We start from the raw sequence: 11,889 nt of genomic DNA, 5'->3' as shown, positions 1-11,889 counted from the left end.
TCCTCCCCACCGTCACGCCGGCCCCTCTGCACGCTGGCCCCCCCCGGAGCAGCTTCACCCCTGAGCTTTGAGCCCTGGCACTGGGAGGGCGGGTGCAGACCGGACCCTGGTGCTCATGCTCTGAGCTGTCTCACGCTGAGAGCCCCTTGGCAGAACGGTGGCACCCAGTGTCCTGTGCCTACAGTGTTAGCTGGCCTGGGCCAAGTGGCCAGCTGCATCTGAGATTGAGCACAGCATGCTGAGGGCTCCACATAGTCTCCCTCCGGTGCAAATTAGGTGCAGCTCTTGGTCTCCTGGCAAGTGCCAATGCAATTGTCAGCGTGTGAATTGAATGCCAGCCTGCCGTGGCTGCAGGGCCCCTCGGGGTATCACCCACCTCCCAGCATGTCACCACCCTGCAGTTTGCTCCCTTCCCAGCATTCAGCATGCCTGCGGAGAGCACCAGCGCTGTGGGGAGAGACACACAGACCCCATCGTGGGAGCCGGGCAGGTGGTGTGTGACTCAGAGCAGGGTGGGGTCGCGCTCCCTCCAGCCAGGCAGAGATCATCGCGGGGCAGGAGTCGATCTGAATTGGGTAGCATCTAAGTGTCAGCTTGGATCCAGTGCCTCAGCAAGACGGCCCAGCACAGGGAGCCTTCCGGGCCACCCTCCTCTCCCTGCTGCTCCCGCTAATGGTGTGCACGAGCAAACGGTGCCCCTGCTGCCTGCTGCAGGTTGCCTCGGCCTCGCTAGGGCCCGGCAGGGCCTGCAAGCAGCCAAAGGCAGGAGGGAGAGGAGGGCCTGGGGTTGGGATCAGCTCCACTCTGCAGCAGAGAGGACAGAGCTTTCTCTCCCTGCAGCAGGCAGCTCGCCAGGCCGTAGCCTGCTCTGCTCTAGGAAGTGGAGCCTGAGTCGCGGACCTGAGCTGGCCTCAGAACCGGAGAAGGGGGGTTCACGGGCTTGACAGGACCCTGCGCCCCAGCTAACCAGCCACGCCCCGGGGAGCGCTGACGGGCAGTTCTCTCCCTCCATGCCTGGCTGCCATGAGTTTGGTGGGTCTCAGTCGAGCTCCCACCTCTCGAAGTCCAAACCCGCCCTCAGCCCAGAGGAAGAGCCTTTCTTCAGGAATGCTGAGGCCCGGGCCAGGAGTGCCTCCGAACGGCTGGCAGAGAAGCGGGGCTCCTGCAGGGATCCCTGCCGGGGACGGCTGCCTCTCCCCCCGGCTGCCAGCCTGTCACCTTCCACCAGCAACACACCTGCCTCTGCCAGTGAATTATTTACAAATGACTCCTGCACTGCCCAGGGCCCCAATAAATCTTAATCCGCCTCTGCCCCCCTCTGCTCCAGAGAGCCCCAGGGGCATTGGAGCTAGCAGAATCCCTGCAGGGAAATCCAGCTGGAGTTGGCTCTTCCCCAAGGCTTCCCCCCACCCGCTGTAGAACGGCCGCCTGGCTCTTCCCCGAGGCTTCCCCCCACCCCGTGCAGATCGGCCGCCTGGCTCTTCCCTGGGGCTTCCCCCCACCATGCGTAGAATGGCCGCCTGGCTCTTCCCTGAGGCTTCCCCCCATCCAGTGCAGAACGGCCGCCTGGCTCTTCCCCGAGGCTTCCCCCACCATGTGTAGAATGGCCGCCTCTCCTCCCCCCACCCCTGTATAGAGCAGCCACCTGCACAGCTGGCCTGATCTCGCCTGGGAATGGCAGGCTGCTGCCCTACATCCTCCGGCAGCTCCGGTCAGACCCGTTCCCCTAAGGGCTGTGGAGCGTTGCTGTGCCCTGCTCAGGAGCTACTGCATCCTCCCCGAGATGGGCCCTGGCGAGCACAGATTCCCCTGTGACTATGTCTGCACTGCAGGGTAAGGCCAGGGTTCGAACTCAGGCTCAAACCTAACACCCGTCTGTCTACACACTAATCGCTCACTCCAGGGTCCCAGGACCCCACAGGGATCAAGTGTCTGAGTCAAGCCAGGACCCAGGGTTCAAGCCCGGTTGCTTTGCAGTGTAGACACAGCCCCACAGGACTCGTGCTCTGGGAGTCGGCCGAAAGTGTCCCACAGTCCCATGGACTGACTTGCTTTGTCCTCTGGACAGTCAAGTTTGGTGGATGGTCAGGTTTTCCCACAGTGCCCCATGGTCAAAGGGTCACATCTGGGGAGGGTGCTAGGAAGTCCGGGACATGGGTGGTTGGACTCGGGCTCACACAATGCAATATAGACGCCGAAGCCTCCGGGTTCAACGATTCCTAACCTGGGGTTACAAATGAGCATAGATGCTCCAGGCCTAGGTTAACAGACCCAGCGTCTGCTGACTCGAGTTTTGCTGACCTGGGGCTTACACTGCAGTGTAAACAGACCCTGTATGTGTGTGTGGGAGAGGGAGTGCACCTCGGGGGGGGGGGGGTGCATGCATGTGGGTCAGAACATGGGAGGGCGGAGGTAAGCTGTGGGTAATGTACTTCAGGATGAAAAGTGCCATAGAAATTAGTGGAGCTGTCCGTGGCGGCTCGCACCCGCAGGCGTGGTTCTGTGCAGGGTAGGTGCTGGTGGGAGAGAGCGCCAACCTGTGGCCAGGGCGAGAATTGGAAAGCATGAGGAAGGTCAGGGAAGAGCCGAGAAGGAGCCACCTGGGAGGGGCTTGCAGTGATTACCCGGTTGTATCGTCTCAGTCCATTCAGGGGCCTGGCACCCCTGTCAGAGACCCTACAGAGTGAGCGGGATGCCCTGTTTGGAGCACCATGGCCCCAGTCACTGGGCTCCAGCTGAGACACATCATGGTTTTGTGCTGTTCAGAGTCTAAAGCGAGGAGCCCAGCTTCATCAGCATCAAGCCAGGGGTTTATCCCCGGCCCCACGAGGGCAGAAGGGGAGGGTGAGAGGTGGGACCTCAGGCAGAAGAGGAGGCCCGCTTTGAGCAGGGGGTTGTCCTGCTTTGAGCAGGGGGTTGGACTAGATGACCTTCTGGGGTCCCTTCCAACCCTGATATTCTATGATTCTAGGAGGGGCCAGGGGCTAGCGTCCCCCAACGGCTGGTTCACTGGCCACCCATGCTCCTTCGTGTCCTAAGGAGGGGAGGCCCCCTCTCCCTAATCTACCAGCAGGTCCCATGCTAGAGAGGGGTCTCTACAGGGCTCACCCAGCACATGGCACAGGCTGTCATCCGTGGGGCGCAGGGGGCTCTGCAAGCATTCATCGACCCACAGCTCCCTGGGAAGATGCCACTGTCAGCACACAGGGGGATGCGGAGAGTTAGTGCCAGAGCTGGGGATAGGGGGGCTGATTCTCAACCCCAAACAGCAGCTAGGGCTGGCCAGGAAGCACTTTTCCTACCCTGGGAAAACTTTTGAAAATTTGAAAAATGTCCCCCTCCCGAATTGGGATGAAAAGTCAAAATCTTGAAAGTTGTATGAAGTGACTCTCTGGGAACAAAGAACTCGGGGTCAATGGAAATGTTTCATTTCAATATTGACCTTTTTGATTTTTAATGCTTGGTACTACAATTAATTTACATTTCTAAACGAAAAGTCGTTTTGAGGCAAAGGCGGAGACTGTGTTATTCTGACAGTTTCCAAATGCGACATTCTGACAGTCTCCAGACTTTTCCCCCAAATTAGTTTTGTGACAAGCAACTTGTGGAATCCAGGCCTTTTCCCACAAACAGCGTCGGTTTGGCCGAACCCTTCTTCCAAAACTTCCCGCCAGCTCTCAGCGCATCCCCTCCTAGGCCGACTGGCCACACTCAGGCCTTTAGCTCTGCATAGTTGTGAGACAGCCAGAGATTCCCTTGTGCCTTAAGGAGCCATCGAGAAGCTCCCTGACTGCCTGTACTGTGCAGAGTGATAAACTATACACACGGCATGCACAGTGCCGGGACCCACTGCTGAGAGACGCTAGAGATTCGGCGTGTAGCTTGTTATTATATTAGTGTTAGTGTGGGGCAAAGCACAGGTCAAGTCCCTCATGTTCATTAGCAACACACCTGCCTTGGCTTCACTCTTCCAGGGCCACGGACGCAGTGAGGCTTTGCTGTCTCGCGTGGACAGCGTGCCAGAGTGTCCCAGGGCTGGCTGGTCCTGCAGAGCCCACTGCGAGTGCGGGTGCGCTGTTGGAGCCGGGATGAGTTTCATTCGTGGCCACGTGGTGTCACCCTGGCATTGTCACAGGAGCAGCTGGTCGAGAAGCTGCTGAGGAATAAGATTGGTCCAGAGCAGATGCTGGTTTCCGGGGGTCCCACGCCCAGCTACTCAGCCTGATGCACCAGAAACCTCGCCCTGGTCGGGATTCCAGGCAGAGAGAGGCTGGGTCAGAACTGTGGGGCTGGGCTCCTGTGTTCCAGGAGCATCTGCACGAGGATTTGGATCCAGAGCTGAATTTGGCAGCTGGGGTCTCTCTTTCTAGTGGGGTTGAATCTGAGCACGCCCTGTGGGGAATGTGCGGGTCCCAGCTTCATGGCTTGGGCCTGTCTCTAATTCCAGACTGCCCCTGCATTTCCCCTCCAGGAGGCCAAGCCGGCAGTGCTGGACAGACTCCACATCAGGCCCTGCCCCTGCTATGGGGGAGCGCCCAGTGAAGCGCTGCCCAGACACATTCTGCCACTCTCAGAGAGGAGGTCTCCCATCCTGACCCCACGGTGGGCAGCCAGCGTGTTTCCTCACCAGGCGCTGACTGGCAGAGGAGGGTGAGTGAAGCCATGGCATGGGCTGGCCGTTCCAACTGGTTGGAAATCTAGACTAGCCTGTTCTCAAAGGCCTGTGGGGCTTGGTGCCTCCAGCTTTGGGATCCCAACTGGGGACACCGTACAGGGGCTGCCCTTCCGAAGGGGCCTGCCAGACACACTGCTCTGGGCAGGGACCTCCTCCTGGGCCCTAGCATCCTCGCGGGGTGACTAGCAGTAAATACACACCCCAGCTATTGCAAAGTCTTCTCCACTTCTGCTACAGCCTCTTCCTCTGTCCCTGGGACCCTCTCTCCTGGAAGGGGGCTCTGTCCCAGAGTCCAGACTAGCAATGAGCACTTGGCTCCACTCTTGTGGTTTCAATGAATGTTGCGGCTGGCTTTCCGTGACCAGGATTTCATCCAGGTTCTCTCCTTGCAGTACCACCAGGGCGGGGCGGGGCTGACGCTGCCTTGTCATGGTCTGTTGTGCACATCAGACAGACGTCTTGGTGGTTTCTCATAGGGCTGGATGCTGCTGATGTCCGGAGTCTCTGTCGTGTTTACCAGGTGAATTGCTTCTGGATCCAGGTGTCCAGATGGCAGGCTCCCATTTGGCTCTCCATGGGAAGCTGCAGTTTGCTGTATTTCTGGAATATCCCTTAGTCCCCATCCCCGGCCCCGGCCAGAGAAGGGCAGGCTGCCCTTCAGTGCTCTTGAGCGGTAAGCTGGCAGTGCTGGGGGCTGCCTAGGACTGGGGAAGATCCCAGAGCTAGGCCTGCCCCTGCTCTCGGGGGGACTGCGTTCTGCCTTGGGGTGCCTTGGGCCAGGGCAATACACTGTGTTGACTAGCTGGCCAGCTCTGCAGCCTTGCCCACCAGCTGCCAGCCCTCCAGGCCTGTGTGCCTGCGGCTCTGGGCTGCCTGTGTTAACGAGTCCCCAGAGGACACGCTGCTCCCTGGCCAACATGTCCGGTAGCTGGAGCAAGGGACAAAGAGCCAGTCGGGCTGCCCCACTGCATCTAGCAGTGACATTCTCCTGACATTGTCTATCCTGAAACCGGGAGGGTCTCCCTGGGCTAACGCCCTGGTTGCAATAAGCTGGACTTAGCAGCCCTGGCTGGTTAGACAAGTGTACCTTTATTGAGCTTTGCTTTGAGCACAGCTGAGTGGGCCCTGAGCCAGGGGGCCCAGCAGAAGGCAGGTAGGGGTAAGACGCGGAGGGGCAGAAGGGAGTGGCAGCGGCCTGGCGGTTGGCAGCGCTCACTGCTGGATCCTCCGGATGGACTGAACCTGGGAGGTCTGCACGTGGGAGCCCAACTCCCGGAAGTGCTTGTATTCGCCCGCGTGACGGTCGCACTCCAGGATGTACTGGAAGCCCCGGTACCCAGGGAACTGGGAGCAGACCCAGCTGTGGAAGAAGCACAGGAGAAGCCATCGCCTTGGAGCCAGACCCAACCCCAGGGGAGCAGGGCGGGTGTCATGCGGACAGAGCGGTCGGGGACCCCACAGACTACAGTGCATGGGGGGGTCTGAGCTCCTGGGGCCCTGGGCCCTCGGGGTCCTACCGATTCTCCGCAGCCATAGCATCCCACTCTGGGACCCTGCAGGGGCACTGAGTCCTGGCCTCGGGGCCTGGCAGCTACATGCCAGGGGAGTGCTGCGGCACTGCTGAGCCGGGTTGGGGGCTGGCACTTTCAGGTGGGTTTTGAGCTCAGCCATATTGCCCCTCCACCCCTGCCCCGCCCTGCCCAGCCCGGGGAGGTACTCACGCTCCAGAGTGAGCGCGGAAGGAGCTCACCGCGCTGCTCCCCCAGCCCATGGCTGGCAGCGAAGGGTAGTCGTCGCTCAGCTCCCCTTTCCGCCCCAGGAAGTTCTCCCACTCGAAGACCGTCATCTTGCTGTCCCGGTGATTCTGCAGCGAGGGGATAGAGAGATTGCAGATGGGCTGGGGACACCTCCTGATGCCCATGCTGGGCCTGCCCCCTCCACGGGGCCGCTCTGCCCCAGTGCAGCTCCCCACCCAGGAGGGCTGCTCCTGCTTCACCCAGTTGGACGAGACAGCAGAAGCGGGCCCTGGCCGCTGGGAGCCGGGGCGCAGAGCAACTCACCCACAAAGGCCTCAGGGAGCTTGGGGGTGGGCAGAAGCCCAGGAATGCCAGGCCGCTCTCTGCTGCTTCGCTGCAGGGGTCTCGGGCGCACACGGGGTGACTCGCACCCGGCACTGGGGGAGGCGGGTGACTCTCACAACACCGCCTCTCTCCAGGCTGGGACCTGGTCACTGGAGTGAGATGAGCATCAGCACACGCTGCCCTGCTCCCACCGGGCATCCCAAAGAAGGGCCGGACCTGAGCTCTACCTTTGTGTCCCTTCCCGGGTCAGTCCCGCGCAGCGCCCCTCACAGACATGGAGATGGAACCAGCCCGCTGCGTGCTGACGCGCACGTCCCTACAGCCCGGGGCTGGGGCTGGGGCTGGGGCTGCACCAGCCTCGCCCCCATGAGCCGGGTGCAGCGGGGACCCTGGCTGCCCGGCTCCGTGTGCCAAGGCCCAGGCCATGAGAGCACTGACTGGCGTCCTCAGGGGGAGCACCGGCCGCGCTGCTTCCCCTTGCAGCTGGGCAGGGCTCGTCTGGTCAGCCCGCTGCTCTGCAGTGCCAGCAAGGCCGGGCGGGATGAGTGGGGGAGCGCGGGCGGCTGGGGAGGCCAGAGGGGGGCAATCGGCCAGGCCTGCAGGCAGCTCCCCAGCCCTACTCACAGCACAGGCGATGGGGCGGAAGGAGCTCATCCTCTCCACGTGGTAGGCATGGCTGCCGCTCCAGGCCTCCCAGCGAGGGTACTCACCTCGCTCCAGAACGAACTGCTGACCCTGGAAGCCCACGTGCTCAAAGCCTGCCCACCTGTGGGGAAAGCCAGAGCCCGGGTATCCAGGGAGATCAGGGGCCGTGAGTGCTCAGGCGACTGCGTTAGCTCAGGGCCGGGGCAACAGGCTGTGGCATACCTGCCAGAGACCTCAACTGGGATGACGAGCTGTCCAGCTCTGCATCCATGCCCACCACCTCTGTGCTGGGTCCCAGGGCCCTGCTGGTCACTCCCCAGCCCTGCCCCTGCTAGCCTGTGCGGGAGATGGGGCTCATCACTGGCAGCCTGGCACATGGCAGGTTAGCACCCTGGCTGAAGTGAAGGTGCATGCATGTGCCCGCCCTGGGAGAGCTCCGAGGGGCTGGGCTGCTGCTCTCTGTGGCCGGTGGGGTTGGGTGGCTGGAGCTGGCAGCCCCTTGGGATGTGTTTACACCACTCCGGGAAGCAGAATGATTTCTCGGGGCAAAACACCAAGCGTTTTCAGGGACCAAATGTAATGGAAATCCCCGGTTTCCCAGGATGCCCTGCGGCACGAACAGCCCCCCGGGATGCAGCATTCTCCAGGGAGCAATGGGGCGGCAGTTTGGGAGCGGCTGCGATGGGGGAGCAGGGTAGGGCTGTCCCGGGACTCACGCGCCACTCTCAATCTTGAAGGAGCGGACTGTCTGGAAGCCACACTCCCTCACGTCATAGCACTCGGCGGTGAACTCCTTCTTCCGGCCCTGGAAGAATGCCTCATCCCACACCACCATCTGGGGGAGGACAGCTGGGGTCAGGGGGCTGCTCTGGCATCATGGAGCGACGCTCCCTGGCTCCCGGAGGGCGCCGGGGGCATCCCACAGCCCAGGGGCAGCTCGCACATTGGAGCAGCATGGGGCTGACATCCCCTTAGGCCCCACACCATGGTCCTCCCGCTGAAGCTCAGCCCCAGGCCAGGCAAAGTGCAGTGGGGGAGCGAGCAATGGGTTGTGCTGGGCAAGGGTCCAGCTGTGACCTGCCTTTAGCCAGGACCCCGCAAGCCGGGGAGTGGTTTCTACATCCAGCCAGGCTCCCTGCCCCTGTGTTTGGCATCAGCCCCAGGGCAGGGGGGGCAGGCTTCATGAGAGCAGGGAAGGGGTTAACTCCGCCGGTGCATGAAGGGCTTGGCTGGGTCTGGGCCAGGCAGGGGGATAACGCCTTGGGCCAGACTCTGTGAGAGACGGGGCCGGGGGGGCGAGTCAGGTGCTCCAGGGAGAGGGGAGGGCTGGGCTGGGCCTCCACTCCTGCCCCATCTCTGGTGCCTGCCTGCAGTGAGCCACGGCCCGGCAGACAGCGGTGCTGAGCGCCTGCAGCTCCCAGGGAATGGGACTCTCGCCTGTGCCCTCTCAGCGGCGGGAAGGGCACTGCCCTCGGCTCGCTGCCTTCCTGTGGCACTGCTGGGCCTGGCTCGCAGGCCCTGCCCCAGCCTGTCGAGCTGGGGGACTCTGCGTCGCTGGGAAGTATCCCCACGTTGCAGTCAGCAGCCTCAGGGGAGGGGCCGCCACCCTCCCCCCGTGCTCTGTGCCGGAGCCCACGCCGGCTGCGTCCAGCAGAGGGCAGCAGTGCCCGGGCCCGAGCTGGCCCCCCTCAGCCGGAGCGGGGTGCAGGGAGCCCGGCTCTGCACGCACAGAGCTTGGCTGCAGCAAACGGGCGGTGTAACACGCCCTCAGACTGAACCCCACTGCCCCCCCAGAGCCCCTGGAGCAGCTGGGCTGCTGCGCCAGCCCCCACTGCCCACTATCGCCTGCCCTACCGAGCTGGGACGGGCCTGGTGCCCACGGCTCTGAGACTGCAGCCACAGGGGCAAACAGGCTGTGCCGGGCAAGGGGTGATTTCTGTCCCTCTGCAGGGGCCTTCAGCAGCCTGGGGCCTGGAGAGACCCCTCCCCGCCGCACTCTCCCAGGCTTAGCAGCAGCAGGGGGACGAAGCGGGGTGTCAGACCAGACGCACCCTTTCCCTTCCCACCCCACCTAGCTGTGTCAGACGTGCCCTGCGCGCCGGCTCGCCATGGGACTGGCCATGGGGGGCTTTCAGCTTTACCCCCATGCAAAGAGCCCAGCGAGCGGGTCCTGTTGCCCAGGTGTCAGCATGGGTCCTAATGCCAAACCAGCTCACGGCAATGCTCCCTCCCAAGACCCCACCTCGCCCGAGCATACCTTCCAGAGGCCAGAAAACTTAGTGCAGTGTTGGCTCATTATGGCTCTGTCCTGGGGAGGAAACGAGAAGACCAGATCGTTATAATCTGCTCCACGCAAATCTGTGTTGTTGGCAATGGACCGCAGGCTGAGAAACCCTCCCCAGGGGACTGGGCTGGAGGGGCGAGGTCACCCCACTGAGCTGGTGCCTCCCTTTGCCATTGCTAACCCCTCCTCTAGCCCTTCCTTCCTGCAGCCCCCGCCATCTGGGTCTGAGCCAGTGTCACAGCCCCATGGCCAGCTTATGCCTGGATCACACCCCCCATGGGGACACGGAGAGCAGCAGGAGGCCCCAGCCTAAGGTACGGTGCTGCAGCTGGGGCCGGGCACCCTAGGGATACCTCATCACTCCCATGCTCTGCAGACACTGGTGTTTTCATAGGCGAGGGAGGGGCTCACCTGGAAGGCACATGGGTGAGATGGGGGGCTGGGATCCCCCTGCTCGGGTGGGACACAGACACGAAGCACAGATGCCTCATCCCGATCACGTGACCCCAGTGCCTGCATCTCAGATGCAGCCCAGCCCTCAGGGAGTTTCCGCTCAGGCCTGCCCAGTGCTTGGCACCAGAGCCTGTTGTTAGGCCTGACACTAGTTAGGGTTTGCTGCAGCCTACAGAACAGTTGTGTGTGTCGGCTCCCTCCGGATCACTCGCCGTCCTGGCAGCTGCTAGCAGAGCAGGGGAGCGGTGGGACCGTAAGTGCCCGGGGCGGCTGGCTCTTTGCAGGGAGCCACTGGACTCGAGTAGCAGAGCAAGCAGTGCAGCTCCTAGCTGGCGCTGGGGCAGAATCGATCATCCACGGAGCCCAGCCACGCCGGCCAGCTGCTGTTGGTGCATTTTCACCACGTGCCAGGGCAGTCTGAGCTCAGACACTAGCCAGCCTCAGGGCTCTGACCTGCTGCTGCATGCAGCTCAGGACACAGCGGAGAGCACCAACCCCACAATGGCGGTGAGCAAACTGCCGCAGTTGGGAACTCGGAGTCTTCTCTGCCACCTCTTCTGTCACCGCTGGCTCTGCTCCGAGACCCCCTGCGTCAGCATCTGGTGTGTCCTGCAGGGTGCCGGGGCGGAGCCGTGTGAGCAGCAGCGGGCCTAGCGTGCTCCCGAAGGGCAGGGCTTCCGTCAGCATCGCTAGATGCTGCAGCCCTGTGCCCAACTTCGACCTGACCCTCAGGGCCAGCAGGTTCCTCTGGCCGGACGCCCTGCTCCAGGACAGAGTCCTTGGGCCCCGTCAGCCAACTGCTGCTCCTGCCCAGTCGGACAGTCCTGCTCAGCCTCCCTGGAGAATCCCCGTCCCTTTGGGTGCCCACGCGCCCTTCCAGCTCCAAGTCAAAGAGCATCTTGCAGTGAACGCTGGCCAATGGAGGCTGCTCCCTGCACTTACCTGGTGAGGAGCGGCTGGACTCCCGGGGAGGTGACCTGGCCAGCAGTGGCTCTGGCTGGGTTTTTATAACCTCCAGATAGAGACAGAGACAGGCAGAGCATTACAGAACCCCCTTGCTCAGCACATGGCAGGGAGGGACCTGGGGCAGAACAAAGCCTCTTCTGCAGAGCAGCTAATGCACGCACAGCCAGCAGTGCCAAGCTCCCTGCTCAGCCAGACCCCCAGAGCAGCGGAGACTGCCTTGGGCTCATCCCCGAGGGAGTCACCCTCCTTCCAGATGGCAAACAGCAGCTCTCCCTTGAGCTGCCTTCCTGGAGAACCACCTCTGGCCCCGCTCACCCCTCGGTGGCTGCTTTGCTGCCCCATCCAATGCGGGAGAGCATCTCTCCGGTGGGGCTGCCAGCCAGTGCCAGCAGCCACCCCTGGCTGAGTCCATGGGTGGGTGAGTGGGGGCGGGCAGCTGTGAGCGAGACCCTGAGCTTGTCTCTAGCACCCTGCCCAGCATTTGCTGGGCCTGGGATCTTGCTCTGAAACGTCTTCTGGGTGACAGGACTGGCAGCGTGGGCCCGCACACGCTGGCAGAGAGGTGCCTGGCTCCCTACGCTTGTACTGGTCTCCCTCGGGGTCTGCCTCAGTGGGACTCACTGAGCAGAGCAGGGCTGCAGGCCTAGAGGTCCAGGCTAAGGAGGCGGTGAAGCCATGGGGCTTGCCCTGGAGGAAGAGGCAGACCCCCAGGGGGTCTGCCCCATTGACGGTGGCCTCTCAGAGGCTGTTCCAAATCTGGGGCTGCGGCATCGGCCCTGTGGAGC

At 62.6% G+C, this 11,889-nt stretch overlaps 2 protein-coding genes across 3 annotated transcripts in view; one reads left to right on the top strand and one right to left on the bottom strand.

The window, feature by feature from the left end:
• The window catches only part of CRYBB1 (crystallin beta B1), a 30,661-nt gene that overhangs the window by 1,152 nt on the left and 17,620 nt on the right, over positions 1 to 11,889 (top strand). The window lies entirely within an intron of this gene.
• Positions 5,637 to 9,697, bottom strand: CRYBA4 (crystallin beta A4). Its single transcript, XM_048822039.2, has 5 exons — positions 9,659 to 9,697; positions 8,118 to 8,236; positions 7,381 to 7,522; positions 6,397 to 6,539; positions 5,637 to 6,035 (listed from the first exon to the last, which is right to left on the bottom strand). The coding sequence occupies exons 1-5, from the start codon at positions 9,695 to 9,697 to the stop codon at positions 5,888 to 5,890; spliced, it is 591 nt and encodes a 196-aa protein (XP_048677996.2). The 3' UTR covers positions 5,637 to 5,887.

This window comes from Caretta caretta, chromosome 15 (genome assembly GCF_965140235.1).
Source record: "Caretta caretta isolate rCarCar2 chromosome 15, rCarCar1.hap1, whole genome shotgun sequence".
NCBI lineage: Eukaryota > Metazoa > Chordata > Testudines > Cheloniidae > Caretta > Caretta caretta.
This window is presented reverse-complemented; position numbering and strand designations above follow the sequence as displayed.